This window comes from Mirounga angustirostris, unplaced genomic scaffold, assembly GCF_029215605.1.
Source record: "Mirounga angustirostris isolate CCGP_5_RB_7025 unplaced genomic scaffold, mMirAng1.0.hap1 SCAF_7, whole genome shotgun sequence".
Lineage (NCBI taxonomy): Eukaryota > Metazoa > Chordata > Mammalia > Carnivora > Phocidae > Mirounga > Mirounga angustirostris.
This window is the reverse complement of record NW_026991715.1, coordinates 35,400,887-35,416,104: the sequence shown is the minus strand read 5'-3', so window position 1 is coordinate 35,416,104 and position 15,218 is coordinate 35,400,887. Positions and strand designations below refer to the sequence as shown.

The 15,218-nt window shown below is 55.5% G+C and overlaps 2 protein-coding genes across 6 annotated transcripts; one reads left to right on the top strand and one right to left on the bottom strand.

Annotated features, from left to right (window-relative positions):
* Positions 1-847: 847 nt before the first annotated feature.
* FCHSD1 (FCH and double SH3 domains 1) lies at positions 848-12,803 on the top strand. Of its 3 annotated transcripts, none has more exons than XM_045894151.3 (20): positions 1,207-1,500; positions 1,734-1,831; positions 2,429-2,474; positions 2,858-2,925; positions 3,257-3,413; positions 3,500-3,636; positions 3,732-3,795; positions 4,596-4,724; positions 5,195-5,317; positions 5,500-5,595; positions 5,989-6,114; positions 6,520-6,624; positions 6,814-6,975; positions 7,836-7,964; positions 8,048-8,131; positions 8,308-8,425; positions 8,543-8,763; positions 9,369-9,456; positions 10,306-10,361; positions 10,490-12,803. In XM_045894151.3, exons 1-20 carry the CDS (start codon positions 1,480-1,482, stop codon positions 10,553-10,555), a joined length of 2,094 nt encoding a protein of 697 aa, XP_045750107.1. In that variant the 5' UTR covers positions 1,207-1,479; the 3' UTR covers positions 10,556-12,803. The 3 variants fall into 3 exon arrangements, with proteins under 3 accessions (XP_064452136.1, XP_045750107.1, XP_045750117.1); XM_045894161.3 differs by having other exon boundaries at positions 1,215-1,500; positions 3,278-3,413; XM_064596066.1 differs by lacking the exon at positions 6,520-6,624 and having other exon boundaries at positions 848-1,500; positions 5,989-6,119; positions 6,819-6,975.
* RELL2 (RELT like 2) lies at positions 11,307-15,199 on the bottom strand. Of its 3 annotated transcripts, none has more exons than XM_064596070.1 (7): positions 13,709-15,199; positions 13,255-13,320; positions 13,089-13,155; positions 12,465-12,650; positions 11,817-12,192; positions 11,657-11,690; positions 11,307-11,409 (listed from the first exon to the last, which is right to left on the bottom strand). In XM_064596070.1, exons 1-6 carry the CDS (start codon positions 13,890-13,892, stop codon positions 11,658-11,660), a joined length of 912 nt encoding a protein of 303 aa, XP_064452140.1. In that variant the 5' UTR covers positions 13,893-15,199; the 3' UTR covers positions 11,307-11,409; position 11,657. The 3 variants fall into 3 exon arrangements, with proteins under 3 accessions (XP_064452140.1, XP_064452138.1, XP_064452139.1); XM_064596068.1 differs by lacking the exon at positions 11,307-11,409 and having other exon boundaries at positions 11,554-11,690; positions 13,709-14,187; positions 14,371-15,199; XM_064596069.1 differs by lacking the exon at positions 11,307-11,409 and having other exon boundaries at positions 11,554-11,690; positions 13,709-13,954; positions 14,371-15,199.
* Positions 15,200-15,218: the final 19 nt, after the last annotated feature.

Below are 15,218 nucleotides of genomic sequence, written 5' to 3'. Positions count from 1 at the left end.
CATGCTAGGGTGTTTGGATTTTATTCTGAAGCAATCGAGAAGTTTGAAGGGAGAGAGTGATGAGATCTTATTTACTTTTTAAAAACAAACAGACAAACAAAAATCTTTAAAAAAGGGGGGGGGGTGTCTGGGTGGCTCAGTCCCGTTAAGCTTCTGCCTTCAGCTTGGGTCATGATCTCAGCGTCCTGGGATCGAGTCCTGCATCGGGCTCCCTGCTCAGCCGAGAGCCTGCTTCTCCCTCTGCCTGCTCTTGTGCTCTCACTTGCTCCCTCTCTCCCTCTCAAATGAAAAAAAAAAAAGTCTTAAAAAAACATCAATCACTCTGGCTGCTTTGTGAGCAGTGGGTTATGGGGGGGAAGAGTGAGAGACCAGATATTAGACAGGGGACTGATACTGGGGCTTGGACTAGGTTGGTGGTTTTGGAAATTGAAGGAAGGTGATTAATATGAGATCTTTTAGAAATAAAACCTACAGGACTTGCTGATGGACGGAATGTGGGGTAGGAGAAAGGGCACAGTGACTCTGGGTTTCAGACTTTCCTAACTGGATGGAGAGAGGTGCCATTTGGTATATTGTCTGGGGAAGGATCAGGTAGACAAGCGGTTTTAAAAGTTTGAGGTACCTGTTAGATCTACAAATGGGTGTCAATGGGCCGTTGGAAATGTGAATCTGGAGTCTGGAGCCACAGATGACTGCTTTTTTCCAAGTCAGGGGTGTGGGCCAAGGATAGGTGAGGGGGATGAAGAAAGGGCGTGGGGATTCTCAGAAAGCAGTGATAGGGCTGGGGCGCAGAGCCTGAAAGGCAGACCCTAATGGTGACAGGGGCTTCCTGGGACGCAAGGCCCTACACCCATCTCCCCACATACGTCCACTCACTAGTATCATTTAGTTTCCATTGGCCCATGACATACCTGTCTTCCCCTGGGACTGGTTTCCTCCTGGCTCCGGGCAATCGTCTCAGCACCACTCACTGGTTTTTCCAGTTCTGGGGGAATTTGGGAAAGGTCTGAGACCAGCCCTGTTTCCCTTGTCAGAAGCATCTTTGCTCAGGCATCCAGTGACAAATTGGTCACAAATTGAGTCCCTCCTCGCCAAGCGTCACGCTTCGCGCTGGAGGGAGGACCGGACGACCAGAGATCTGCATATGTAAATGAGTGATTAGTAGTAATTACGGGCTGAGTCAGTGGCTCCACTAGAAATAGAATCCAGGCGTCTTGACTCAGAAACTTGGGGTTCCCCTACCGCGCAGCGGACGCCGCGTCCACTCGGCGGTCGGGACCCTTTCCGGGGTATTCGCAGCACTAACAGGAGTTTCTTTGCTTTCTCAGCGGCACCTTCGCGCTTAGCAGCCCTGCGCGTAGCCGGACCAGGCGTGGGCGGGACGGAGGCGGAGCCGGGCCGGGTCCGGGGCGGGGCTCTGGCGTGGGCGGGGCGTTCTCGAGTTCCGGAGTCGAGTGGCTTCCCTTGGCCGGAGTGGAGATGCAGCCGCCGCCCCGAAAAGTGAGCTGGTCCTGGGAATCGGGACTCCTGGTGGGCTGGGGGAATGGTGGGAGTTGAGGGGGGCAATGGACCCGCAGTGGGGGGCGAGGAGTTGTAAAGGTTCAGGGCCTAACCCTGAAGTAACCCAGGAAACACCCCAGTCCCTCCCCGGTCCCGCCCCCTCACCGCTCCCTGCGCGGAGTGTTTTTCAGGTCCCGGCGCCAGGGGTCTTCAACCTCTTCTAACCTTCACAGGTGAAGCCGGCCCAGGAGGTCAAGCTTCGCTTCCTGGAGCAGCTGAGCATCCTTCAGACCCGGCAGCAGAGGGAGGCGGATCTGCTGGAGGACATCAGGTAGCTTCTGATCTCCGCCACATACCCCCACCTTCGCTGTTGCGCGCCCCGCCTCTTCTCGAACAGATGTCGGTGGGAGCCGGACGGGGGAGGGGAAAGCAGGGGGTGAAGAGTTCTCCAACCTGCCCATTCCCGGCCCTCACTGTCGGCCTGTCTCTCCAGATACCGGATAGGACTTACTCTTCCTCCTAACCCAACACACAGAAACACACAGGGACCCTCTCTCAAACCCACTGACTCCACACCACTCCGTCCGCCCCACAATCAAGCTTGGGGCAGAATCTCCCCTCCCTCTTCCATACCTGTTGGAAGGCTGGAACGTATCCAGGCCCCCATCCGTCCTCACCTCCAAGCCCGGAGACGGTTCTCCAGGGGTGGGGAGGATCCTGCCGAGGCTCGGAACAATGAGGTGAGGTTGTTCTGGGTTGCGGCTGCCTGAGGTGATCTCAAGGACTCTCTCTTCAGTCTCATTCCATCCTGGTGTACTCACACTTTAGGCCTGGCTCCCCTCTTCTTCCTGCCCAGGCTGAGGAGAGGATTGAGGGTGGGAGAACAGGACTAGACAGTGACACCACTCTTCCCCTCTAATCTTCATAGGTCCTACAGCAAGCAGAGGGCAACCATTGAACGGGAATATGGACAGGTATGGGACTCCTTTTTCTGGATTTTCCCTTTTGTTGTAGCCTCCTTTACACATAGCATTGTCTCTCTGCACATACTCCTCTTCTGGTCCAGAGCAATGGCCTAAAATTAGGCAGACTGGTGTCAGATCTCTCGTGCTACTTGTTGCCTGTGTGACCTTGGACAAGGTGCTTAGCCTTTCTTGGCCTCAATTTCTTTCTCTGTAGAATGGAATAATATATCTTCGTGCAGGGTTGTTGTAAGGATGGAATAGGTTAATGCATGTAAATCACTTAGCACATAATATGCATCTGGTGAATGGCATTATTATACTCTGATTTCATATTCTCCCAGTTGGTGAGAGTCTTTGAAAGGTAACTGAGTCTGTGATGGCTTTCCCACCAGGCACTCCAGAAACTGGCTGGGCCATTCCTGAAGAGGGAAGGTCACCGGAGTGGGGAGATGGACAGCAGGTGGGTCCCATCGAGGGGGGAGTTCAGGGGCCCTAGAAGGGATGAGGAGCTCAAACTCAGGAACCTATGGGAGTGAAGGGCTAGTGAGGGGGGAGGGCATGTGAGCTTCAGGTAGAGCTGACACAGCAGCCAGAGAGGAGCTGACCCAGCAAGGACACTGTGGGTGCAGGCGGAGGGCATGAGTGATCCTTGTGGCTGAGCTAATGCACTGATCGATTATAGGCTCCCAGACAAGGGGGATGGGAAAGCACTCTGTCTCCTATGGTGTTCGGTTTGGTGGTGGTGGGGGGGGCTCTCATGAAGCTTTGGAGTGCTCTCCTCCTCAACACAGACCTTCTCTGGGGAGAGGCAGGATGGTGTTTGGTGCCTGGCGCTGCCTGCTGGATGCCACCGTGGCTGGGGGCCAAGCCCGGCTTCAGGCGTCTGACCGATACCGTGACCTGGCAGGGGGAACAGGGCGGAGTGCCAAGGAGCAGGTGCTCAGGAAGGTATGGCGCAGTGGATGGGCTGAAGGAAGGGCTGGCGTGGGGTTGGAAGTGGTCTGGGTCAGGACTGTGTGTGTCCATGCCCCTAGGGAGCAGAGAACCTCCAGAGGGCGCAAGCTGAGGTGCTGCAGTCTATCCGTGAGCTGAGCCGAAGTCGGAAGCTATACGGCCAGCGAGAACGTGTGTGGGCCTTGGCACAGGAGAAGGCGGCTGATGTCCAGTCTAGGTGGGTTCATGGGGAGTTGGGAAACCTGGCTGGGGGAAGGGAGCCAAGGCACCACAGCTGGGCCTGACCTTGACTCTTCTCCCTTTCCTGCACAGATTGAACCGAAGTGACCATGGGCTCTTCCACACTCGGACTAGTCTCCAGAAACTCAGCACCAAGGTTTGGGGGGATGTGGACATGAGTGGAGGCGGGAAAGAGGTGGGCAGAGTAGTCTAGTGGTTTGGAACCCAGGGGCATAAATCTGAGAGACTGGGACGAATCCAGGCTCCGCTACATCCTCAGTGTTTGCCCTTGGTTAACTTGATCTCTTGGAGTCTTGTGTTCTTCATCTGGAATGTGGAAATAGTACATTTATTTTTTATTCCTTTGCTATGCATTTATTGAGGAGTCTGTGGAGTTCCTACCTTCAGAGGCTGGTGGGAGGCAGACAGATAGTAAGTAAAGAAACAAGCAGATTAAGTGAAAACAAAACAAGGTGCTATGGTAAAGGGTAACAGGATGTAATTTAGAGAGAAAGGCTGTCTGAACACATGGCCTGAATGTGTTCAGCCATGCAGAGATCTAGGGGAAGAACATTCCAGGGAGAGGACATGGTGAGTGCAGAGGTTCCCAGGTGGGAATAGCTTTGTGGGCTCGAGGAACTGAAAGAAGGCCAGTGTGGCTGGAGCACTCTGAGCAAGGGGACAGGCACTGTGAAAAGAGGTCAGAGAGGTTGCAGGGGCCAGCTCTTTTTGCACCTGGCAAGCCACAGTAAGGAGCAGTGGGGAGTTTGTTTTAAATGGACATAGATGCCACTCGAGCATTTTGAGCAGGAGTTGTCGAGTATGCAAAATTTTTTGTCTAGTGCCAGGTGCATAGTAAGCACTCAATAATGTGAGAATCCATTCTGGATCTGGATTGGCCTTAGAAGGACCCCATGGGTCCAGGGCTCCCTGCTGACACCTGTTTTCTCCTCCTAGCTGTCTGCCCAGTCAGCCCAGTACTCGCAGCAGCTGAGAGCAGCCCGCAATGAGTACCTGCTCAACTTGGTGGCCACCAATGCCCACCTTGACCACTACTACCAGGAGGAATTGCCAGCCCTGCTCAAGGCCAGTCCCAGCCCAGATACCCCTGCCTCTCCTGCCTCTGCCTTGTGGGAGAGCCTCTCCTTGCTTCCTACCACTGTCAGGCTGGGTGGGGCTAGGGACCCAGCCTGCTTTGAGTGGGTAGAAGTTACATCCTTTGGTTCTGGTTTGGGCTCTGCTTCTAGCTGGCTGCATGACATTGTACAGGACACTTAGCCCCTCTGAACGCCTAGTTGCCTCATTAGGGACAACTTCTGCTCTGCCTACTTTATAGGACTAATGGGGCTCCGGGGAAAGAATGGATGTGAAAATGCTTTTTAAACTGTTAAGGTCTATGCATACATGAGGGCCTATTATTAGAAGCAGTTAACTGTCTTATTCCTTCCCTCAATCCAATTCCTCATGCCCATCACCCATCTAAACCTGGGCAGAGAGCCTACTTTGCAGTAGATGCTGGGGGAAGGGTGGTGTCATTATCTTGGGGTTCTTTCCAGGCCCTGGTCAGCGAGCTGTTGGAACACTTGAGGGACCCCCTGACCTTCCTAAGCCGCACTGAGCTGGAAGCTGCAGAGATGGCCCTGGAGCATGCCCGCCGTGGAGGGCAGGCAACCTCCCAGGTGAGGGCTGTGCCCTATAAAAGCTCCCCAGAGATCCTCTTCACCCTGCTCTTTCAGTACAGACCACCCACTGCATGTCTGCCCCTTTTATTCTCACCCATCCTTCTTCTTCCAAGAGGGGCTGGGGACAGGCTTGGAGTGGTAACCAGTGAGTGACTACTTCGACCTTTTCCAACCCCCAGGTAAGCTGGGAGCAGGATCTGAAGCTCTTTCTTCAGGAGCCTGGAGTATTTTCCCCTACACCGCCTCAGGAGTTTCAGCCTGCAGGGACTGATCAGGTGAGACTTTTCTGTTCATTGGAACCAAACTACATGTAAAGGGGACTGTGGTTTAGGCCTTCTCCCTCATCATCCTTGTCCTGGTTGATGACTGTTCAACTGTGGAGAAGGGGTTTCAGAACTCTAGTTCATCTCCCTCCCACCAGCACACAAACAAATTTTATTCCACCTTTCTGGCCCTTCACTACACTATCCTCTTCCTTCTCCCTCTGTCCCTCAACCCAGATCCCATTTTGGGGACTCTCTGTGTGTCCACAGGAATGCACACCTGTGTCCTCACCTCTTTGTCCCTGTCCCTGGAGGTTAGGATGGAGAGAAGGAAAAAGGAAGAGACTGTAGAGCGGGGGCAACAGCAGGTCCTCCTCTGAGCATCTGTGTACATTGTTCATTGAGGTGTGTGCCCTGGAGCTGGAGGAGGATGCAGGAGGCATGGCAGGGGACCATAGCCTGGAGAAAGAGGTTCAGCGCTGGACGAGCCGAGCTGCCCGAGACTACAAGATCCAGAACCATGGGCATCGGGTGAGGTGGGGGGTGCAGGTGTTGTGGGTGGGCGGGAAGAGCTGAGAGATGAGGACCCTGCAGTCAGTGGGGGATGTCATAGGGCTGCAGGCAGGAGGGGAAGGAAAGGTATTTTAGGCCAATAGTGTGGTACAGTATTTAAGAGCACAGCTTTGGGAGCTAGACCCACCTGGGTTCAGATCCTGCTCTGTTCTTTCCTCGTTATGTAACCCCAAGTAAGGGAGTGACTTAACCTCTCTGGACTTCAGTTTCCTTATCATTAAAGTGGGGCCAATAATAGTACCCGCTGCATGAGGAAGATTAAGTGACTTAATGCACGTGAAGCCAACAGCAAAGTGCCAGGTCCATAGTCCGTTGTCCCACAGAGTATTTCTACCCACCTCTGTGCTCCGCCTTTGCAACCAGGTGCTGCAGCGGCTGGAGCAGAGGCGACAGCAGGCTCCAGAGCGGGAGGCTCCAGGTATAGATCAGCGGCTGCAGGAAGTGAGGGAGAGCATCCGGCGGGCACAGGTGAGGCGTAGCCCTGTGCCTGGGACCCCTGAGATCCCAGCTCCTCATGCAACACCCTCCTCCTCTCTATCTGCCTGGTGGGGAGCAGGGAGGCAGGAGGTAGAAGGTGGACATGTTTGGGGTGGTTCCATTCACCGCCCAGAGGCAGGCCCGTCCATAGCCTTGATTGATCTCTCTTCCCCATGACAGGTGAGCCAGGTGAAGGGGGCTGCCCGGCTGGCCCTGCTACGAGGGGCTGGCCTCGATGTGCAGCGCTGGCTGAAGCCAGCCATGACCCAGGCCCAGGATGAGGTGGAGCAGGAGCGACGGCTCAGTGAGGCCCGGCTGTCCCAGAGGGACCTCTCTCCCACGGTGAGTGCCCTTTGCTCCCTACCCCTGTACACCCAGGACGGTAAAGGGTAGATCTCCCCAGAGTAGGGCAGACTCTATAAAATGGGGATCCTAACAGTACCGAAGTCGAAGAGGTTGTTGTGAGGCTGGAATGAAATATGTATAATTTTCTTGCATAGTTTGTAACACAGTTCTCAGTGAACTTTTATCATGAATATAGGATGACAATTATGAATTAAAGCTCAAAGTATGGATTCTACGTGGTTCAAGTGCCGGCCACTCCACTTACTACTAGCTGTGTGATCTTGCAAAGTGGCTTGACCTTTCTGAGCCTCGGTTTTCTCCTAAGTAAAATGAGGTGGGGGCGCCTGGGTGGCTCAGTCAGTCAGCATCTGACTCTTGGTTTTGACTCAGGTCATGATCTCAGGGTCGTGCAATCGAGCCCCATATCAGGCTCCATGCTCAGCACAGAGTCTGCTTGTTTCTCTCCTTCTCCAGTGTGTGCACACATGGATGGGCGTGCTCTTGCTCTCAATTAAATAAAGTCTTTTTAAAACATAAAAAAAAAATAGGTAAAACAGGTGATACACTTATGTAAAATATCACTGGGTTATTGTGAAGATTAAATGAGGTGCTATACATAAGATGTTTAGCGTCATACCTGGCACAGAGTAAGCACTCAGTATTGTAATTCTGCGATTGTTGTTGGCGTTACCCTGCTCTGTGGTGATTTTGTTTGTGATACATGGTGGACAGATGGGTGGTACCACCTTGGGGAGTGATCTATCGGTGTTCTTTAAGAGTAGAATGGAGGCGTGGGAGATAAAATGGGTACTTGAGAGTGGGCCCCCCCAATGATGTCTGTTCTCTATCCCCTCCAGGCTGAGGATGCTGAGCTCTCTGACTTTGAGGAATGTGAGGAGACAGGGGAGCTCTTTGAGGAGCCTGCCCCAGCAGCCTTGACCACTAGGCCCCTCCCCTGCCCCGCACATGTGGTGTTCAGCTATCAGGTATCAGGTGGGCATGGGGGTGGGGATCTCCTAGGTGGGGATGGGCGACAGCCATGTCCTGAATCCTTCCTTGTGGGGCCCAGGCAGGGCATGAGGATGAGCTGACCATCACAGAGGGCGAGTGGCTGGAGGTCATAGAAGAGGGAGATGCTGATGAATGGGTCAAGGTGGGTATGGACCTTAGATTCTGACCTTGGTGGTGGGCAGGGGGCACAGCAATGGGAAGGACTTCTCTGTGGCTTGCAAGGACCCAGCCAGACAAAGCTAGAAGCCCGAGGAGGAGGGCTAGGGCCACGGGCTGCTGAGGCAAGTCTGCTATCTGTTCACGTTGCTGGGTGAACAGGCTCGAAACCAGCACGGCGAGGCAGGCTTTGTCCCTGAGCGGTATCTCAACTTCCCGGACCTCTCCTTCCCTGAGAGTGGCCACGACAGCGACAATCCCTCAGGGGCAGAGCCCACAGGTGAGAATGGGAAATTCTGGGTCAGGGGACCTTGAGTAGTTGTGGCCCTGAGGTGTCGTGGCCCCGGGGCACTGCTGCCCATCAACTCCCCTCACCACCTCTCCTGGGCTTCTGCAGCCTTCCTGGCCCGTGCTCTATACAGCTACACAGGACAGAGTGCAGAGGAGCTGAGCTTCCCCGAGGGGGCGCTTATCCGCCTGCTGCCCCGGGCCCAGGATGGAGTGGATGATGGCTTCTGGAGGGGAGAATTCGGGGGCCATGTGGGGGTTTTCCCCTCCCTGCTAGTGGAGGAGCTGCTTGGCCCCCCAGCACCGCCTGAACTCTCAGACCCGGAACAGGTGAGGCTTCCTTCTCCCTGGGTCCCCAGGCACCTCTAGGTTGAGCCTTCCACTCCAATGAGGCCCCATATTCATCTTAATGCCCCTTTCCTTCTCCCGATTTACTTCCTATATTGGCTTGGACCTCCCAATCTCCTTTGGCTGGGCAGAGAAGAGGGAAACTCAGGCAGTCTTCATAAGAGTGTGGTGGTCCTATTTTAGTGCTAGATAGATCTGAGTTCAGATCGTATTGCATTGCCTCGGGCAGTGATATAACCTTGCACAAATTTCTTTACATGTAGAACAGGGGTCATAATACCAACTTCAGCAGCCCAACTGTCGTGACTAGAGATATGGAGGTAAAGCCCTTAGCCCAGTGACCCACAGGAGGTCCTTTAATATGTGGTACCTACCGTTACAGCAGGAAGAGCCTAGGAGAGGGAGTCAGGAGAGCTGGGTTCTAGTCGGGGCTCTACCACTAAAAGGCTCCATGCTTTTCGATAGATGGCTTAACCTGAGCCTCACCTCTATGAGAAATCATAAAAATCCCTACCTCATGGGATGCTGGTGAGGAATGAGTCAATTCCCACGTGCCAGGAATAACTCTGTGTGCCCCTCATTCCCAGATGCTGCCATCCCCTTCTCCTCCTAGCTTCTCACCTCCTGTGCCCACCTCTGCCTTGGATGGAGCCCCTGCACCTGTGCTGCCTGTGGGTGAGTAGAGGGCCCTGGGGGCCCTGGGAGGGGAAGAGATGGGAAGGAGGAGAAAGGTTGCCCTTGGCTCCTCTGCCTGCCCTCAGGAACCTCCTCCATCAGGCTCACAGAAGCATGATGGTGAGAAGAGCTTGGGCTTTGGAGGGGAGGCAAGTGTGTTGTTGAGACTTTGCCTGTGACTTCCCAGTGTGTGGTTTGGGGTGGATGTTTAACCTGCCTGGGCCTTTACAGAGTGAGGAGAAAGGTCCCTACCTCACTGAGTTGTTGTGAGAGTTAGAAAGATGGGCCTAGCTTTGTGCCTGGCCCATAGTACGCATGCCCACAGCAGCTGTTTTCTCCTGAAGATTATTTTACAAATTAGCCAGCTTTTCCCACTACACATCCTCTGCCTTTCATGTTCTTGAATCCTGCCCACGCCGTGGTTTGTGTCATCATTTTCCTTCTTGGAATGCCCACCTTTTCTAAAACTTTCTGGTACTTCCACTTTCTTCACCAAGTCTCCCTCGCTGATTCCAGAGGTCCCTGTGAGCATTTTCTGCACCCCCTGCTCCGGCATCTGTAGTTCACTTGGAATGATTTAGCAGTCAGTCATTCATTGTGTTTATTGTTTTTTCACTCTTGGGTTGCTGACAGCCATTGGGAGTGGGGGTGCTGTGAGTCCATCTCCCCCTCTCAGCAAGGTGCCAAGTAAGAGTGGAGGATGGATGGATTGATGGATTTTATGGCTCTAAGATTAGGGACTCTTCATTAATTCATCAAATATTTACAGAGTTCCACTGTCCTAAGTGTAGGAGATGCAGCAATGAACGAAACAAAGCCTGAAGACTGACTTGTGGTTCTTGTTTGCAGACCAAGACCTGGACTGCCCTGGACCCCTGGACATGATGGTACCTCGACTCAGGCCGGTAAGGTTCCCTCCCTTGGAGGAGATTGTGTCATTCCAACTTGTCCTGTTTTGTCTGCGAGGCTGAGGGAATGGATAGGGATATCCCCAAGGGAGGGTTCTGGAGTACTGATTCTGTGTTCTCTACAGATGCGTCCACCGCCTCCCCCACCAGCTAAAGCCCCGGATCCTGGCCACCCAGATTCTCTCACCTGAAGCCAGGGGGATTGCTGTCCCCCCAGTGATGCTGCTGTCCCTATTCCTATGATGTCAGAGACCAACCCCTCAATGATCTGGAGTGACACAGCCAAAAGCTGCAGTCTCCCCCATTTCCACTCTCACCTCCGGGGGTAGAAACTTTCCGTCTCCCCATTTCTGGGGCTGGAACTCACTCCTTTTCCCCCATCATACTTCTGCTATCTCTAGGGCTGGAACTACCCCTCTTTCTTCTGCCACCACCCCATCTGTAGGGTGGTGAAATATTCTGAAATATCTGGGGCTGGAACCCATCCTCCAAAGTCTTGAGTGGCTCCAGCCCATCTGTGTCTCCACCCTGGCTCTGTGACCCACCCCACCGGGTCTGTGACCCATGGCCACTGGGGTTGGGGGCTGGGACAGGAGCAGGCCTGTCAAAAGGAGCTGGAGCCAGTATGCAAAACAGCTGTAATGGTCTGAGTGGATTTATTGACAGTGAATAAAGGGCACTAAGCCCAAGCCAGGGCCTGGGCCTCTTGTGCCAAGAGGGCAGGGGGCCTAAGGTGCTATTGCTTTAAGGGCCCACCGAGGGCAGGGGCCTGCTCCCAGCTGCCACGCTCTAGCAAATGGAGCGAGGTGATGGGGAAGGGGTCAGGCGGCCTGTTGGCAGGCAGGGGAAGTGAAAGAGACTGAGGGATGGGGGTGGGGAGACTTCTCCTGAGGTCCCCCAGCCTGAAACCATGCAACTCCAGATGGACGTAGAGCTGGTTCCTCAGCTGGGGAGCAGTGCTGTCCAGTGGAAAGGAGCTCCTTTATGCCCACCCACCCCCTGGCCCTGCCAGCTCGTAGTCCCATCAGCACAATGAAGAAGGAGCCTTGGAGGAGAGGAAGGGTAACAGTGTTGCTTCCTATTCAGGATGTGTCTCAGCTTTTCCCCGGGGCTGCAGGACCTTCCCTGTCTCCTGGAGCACATGCCCACTCCCCACCACTAAACCAGACTTTGTAGCAAAGGCCATCCCTGGGAGTACAGCGAGCTAATGGGCTTAGGTGGTGTACGTAGGGGGTGGGAGTGTAGGGGGTGGGAGAATGAGATTATCTGATTTGGGGCCCAAGCAGACTCACCTCACACACCCCCTGCTCCCCGTGGTGGGGACACCTGTGAGAGAGAAGTGGTCAACAATGGGAGAACAGGATGTGGGTCATAAAAGTGCCATCTCCCCTGCGCCCAGGGTAGGAGGCAATAAGAGCTGAGCCCACCGTAGCCCTGCCCATGCCTTCATACCTGGTGATCTGAGGTGTCCAGTTTGCTTGGCTGTCCAATTGCCTCTCGACTGGCCAGTCCTGGGCTTGGGCCCTTCCTTCCAGCCCCTAGCATGGGCTCTGCAGAGGCTCTAGGGTTCCCCTCAAGTGCACAAGGGACTAGGCTGCCATCCCTGAGACCTCCGTTCTGTATTGGGGGACTGGCGAGGCCCAGGGGCTGTGGCCTCTCAGGGGGCACACTCTCAGTGGCAGGTATCCCTGCCCTGGGCTGCCCTCCCGCAGACCCCTGACTACCCCCTGTGTCCTGCCCTCCACCAGACCCCCAGCTCCTGTCCGTGGGAGAGCCATCACGATGCTCATGTAGTCCATAGCGTTTCTCAATGTGTGTCACCCGGAACCTGGGAAGGGAGGGAACACTGGGGCTTACTACCACAACTCAGAGACTGCTCGGCTTCCCCTCAACCAGGGACATCCTGGGTTTCATGGCCACTTCCCTCTGGCCTAGGGGGAGGGGGGAGACCTCCCCAGATTATGGGGCACATTGTACAGCCTGACTTCTGCTGTAGCTCACAGTCTAGGAGAACAGAGCTGGGGCCCACCTTTGGAGTCAGGCGCCTGATCACGGGGCTCCCACCTCAAACTCCCTCTTTCTGGGGCTTTCTATCCCCACCTGCCCACAGAGAACACGGTGGTCTCTCCAGGCCGGGGGCGGCTCTTTCCTTCCTTGGAGCGTCCCTGGCGGACAAGTGGGGGCCTCTTGTTGCGGCTGCAGTGGATGCAAGGGGCTGCAGAGCCCAGATGCACTGTGTGATGATGGGAAGGGGCTCCATCTTGCAGGCTGGAGGTAACATCCACACTGGACAATAGGGAAGAAGGGAGCAGGAGTGACATTACCATTTCCTTTCCTTTTCCATTTGCTCCTGTTCTTTCAGCTTCTTAAACCCCCAGATGCCCCACTTTCCCCAGGCCCCAGCATTCTTGTATTTATCTAATAAACACAATATTAAGATTTTAGTTGTCATGTGTTCTTTTTCCCAGGGTTGTTTGCTAAAAAGAGGGCAATGTTTAACTCAAAAGAATGGCACAGGGATAAATGTCAGGCTTGATGATACCCAGATGGGAAGTATGGTTTGAAGAACTCAGATTTCTATAAAACTTCTTTCTTCATATAGGATAGGCAGCTTTGCCTCCCCCCTCCCCCCAGACATGCGAGAACATTGGGAAAGGATTGTGCTGGAGGAGAGGGTACTCTCCAAGGCAAGCTAAGTCATGCTGGCCCTTGTTTCCAGCTCACCTGGACAGCTGCACTGTCCCTTCTCCTTCACTGTCCCCCAGCATCTCCTTCAAGGCCTCAGCATTGGCTGAGGGGAGAAGGAAAAGAGGGAGTCAGTGGAGGTGGAGGTCAGGGCAAGAGAAAGTTGAGCGGGGCTGGGGAGAGCAAAGGGCCAGTCTACACCCACCTTCATTTTGGATGATGCAGCGAACAATCCTCTCTACGGTGTCCTCATTCATGTCATCGTCCTCAGCTGAAGGATGAGAGGTTGGCAAGGAAGCAGGAAATGAGTCAGCTTTGGGTGGACATTACCTGGTGGCTTCTGTGGCTTACTGCTCAAGACCTATCCCTTTGTCTATTTGCCATCATGCTGGATGTTAACATTTAGGGGTCAGGGCAGAAAAAATGGGAAAGTCAGTGGGAGCCCAAGACTACCAACAGTGGGCCCTTCCCATCCATGCTGCCTTTCCTAGGCTTGCTTTCAGGGTGGGGTCATCCCACTTGCTGACTCAAGAAAGCGTCATTAAGCCTCCTGAAGGCTTGGTCAGGATTTCGCCTCTTGGCCAGGAAGGCAGAAATAGGTGTAGGGTGAAGGGTATGGGAGAAAGGTGACTGAGCCAGGTTCTAGGCTCCTCACTCACGGGGCTGGAGCTGGGCATCGTCAGGCTCCGAGCCCCTCGACGTGCGGCAGCGGTAGCCCTTCTTCTTGAGCACGTGGCAGATCATGAAGCCTACGAGGCCCATGAGGAAGAAGACCAGCACAAGCAGGAAGAGCATGTATAGCCCATGTTGGGGCGGCTCCAGGTCTGGCTGTGGTTCCGACATGAGGCCCTGGGGGGCGAGCGCGGGCCAGGGAGCCTCCTGGGGTTAGGGGCTGCAGCTAGGGACTGGGGGAGGGATAGGAATTCGGTCCTCAGGACCCGAAACCGACAAGCCTCTGAGGTCCCGCCCCACCCCCCTACCCAACCAAGGAGCTGTCCGTGCCAGGGGTGCTGGTCCGGGGCAAGGGTGCCAGACGGCGGCTGCGCAAGCCCTCTTCCACGACCCTGATCCTGCTTCCCCGACGCCCAGAGCGTTCCCCTTTCCAGCTTGTCCTGCGCTTCCGTCCCTCCCAAGGACACTGCAGAGCGAGATGGGACGGAATTCTCAGGCGGCCGGCGCAAGAATCGCGCCTGAGTCAGCGTCCGCACCTCCTCCGCGCCGGCCTGAGCCAGGCCTCTGCAACCCCCTCCCCTGCCTGTATGCCCGCACAACGCCACCCCTTTCGGTTCCTCCCATCCTCACCACCTGGCCCACTCGGTACCGGTGGTTTGGTTCTGGCTCCGGCTCCGGCTCCGGTTCCGGCTCCAGGGACGTCCTAGTCCGGCTCAGGGCCCCCGACGCCCTCCCGGCGCTCATCCCTTGCTTCCTCCCCCTCCCCCCTTCGCCGCCTCACCGGCTCCGGGCTCCGGCTGCAGATACCGGTGCCGCGGCAGGCAGGGGGAGGGAAGGATGAAGAGGGATGCGGGCTAGTTGGGAGCGGCGGCTGGCTCCGGACAACTCTGGCTGTGGAAAGGGGAAGGAGATGGGGGTGGGGGGCGCCGCCGCAGCCGATCTAGGTTCCCAAATGCCTTCGCCGGTCGCCAGCCCGGGACCAGGGGGCGGAGCGCAGGTGTGCGGGGCGGAGAGCGAGAGCCTTGCGCGCTTGTGAGCGCAAGTGTGGGGTGCACGTGACTGCACCGCCCCCCCCCCGACCCCCCCGGGGGGAGTGTGCGGCGCCGAGTCTCGGTCTGGGTGGGGAGGACAGGCAGTCAGAACAAAGTGCTCTCCACTGGTCTATCCCGCATGCTTGGCGCGGCTCCTGCCCTCAAATGCTTCGGTCCGGTGGATAGCCAGGAACCTTCTCAACGGGCCAGGGGAAGCTGGCTTTCCGCACCCGAGAGGGACGGCGTGGCGGTTCTCTGGAGTCTCCTAGACTGGTGACAACGGCCTGCGCCCCGTTTGGGGCAGCTGGCTGGACGAGATGTCTCGGATTCCCGAGGATTTGACCCCCGCCCGGAAGGAAATGACCCTCGCATCCTAGGACCATACTACCCGTCCTCCGCAGAGCCCAGAAGCTTAAGCTCGGGAACCTAGAAGGGCAAAGCCGAGCGAGGGGCGGAACTCCGCAGG

Coding starts and splice junctions, on each gene's coding strand:
- FCHSD1 (XM_045894151.3), top strand. CDS start 1,480: ATGCAGCCGCCGCCCCGAAAA. Junction 3,796..4,595: donor TCCAGAAACTCAGCACCAAG/GTTTGGGGGGAT, acceptor TTCTCCTCCTAG/CTGTCTGCCCAGTCAGCCCA. Junction 5,596..5,988: donor AGCCTGCAGGGACTGATCAG/GTGAGACTTTTC, acceptor TTGTTCATTGAG/GTGTGTGCCCTGGAGCTGGA.
- RELL2 (XM_064596070.1), bottom strand. CDS start 13,892: ATGTCGGAACCACAGCCAGACCTGGAGCCGCCCCAACATGGGCTATAC. Junction 12,651..13,088: donor GGGACAGTGCAGCTGTCCAG/GTGAGCTGGAAA, acceptor CCTATTGTCCAG/TGTGGATGTTACCTCCAGCC. Junction 12,193..12,464: donor ACCGTGTTCTCTGTGGGCAG/GTGGGGATAGAA, acceptor CTCCCTTCCCAG/GTTCCGGGTGACACACATTG.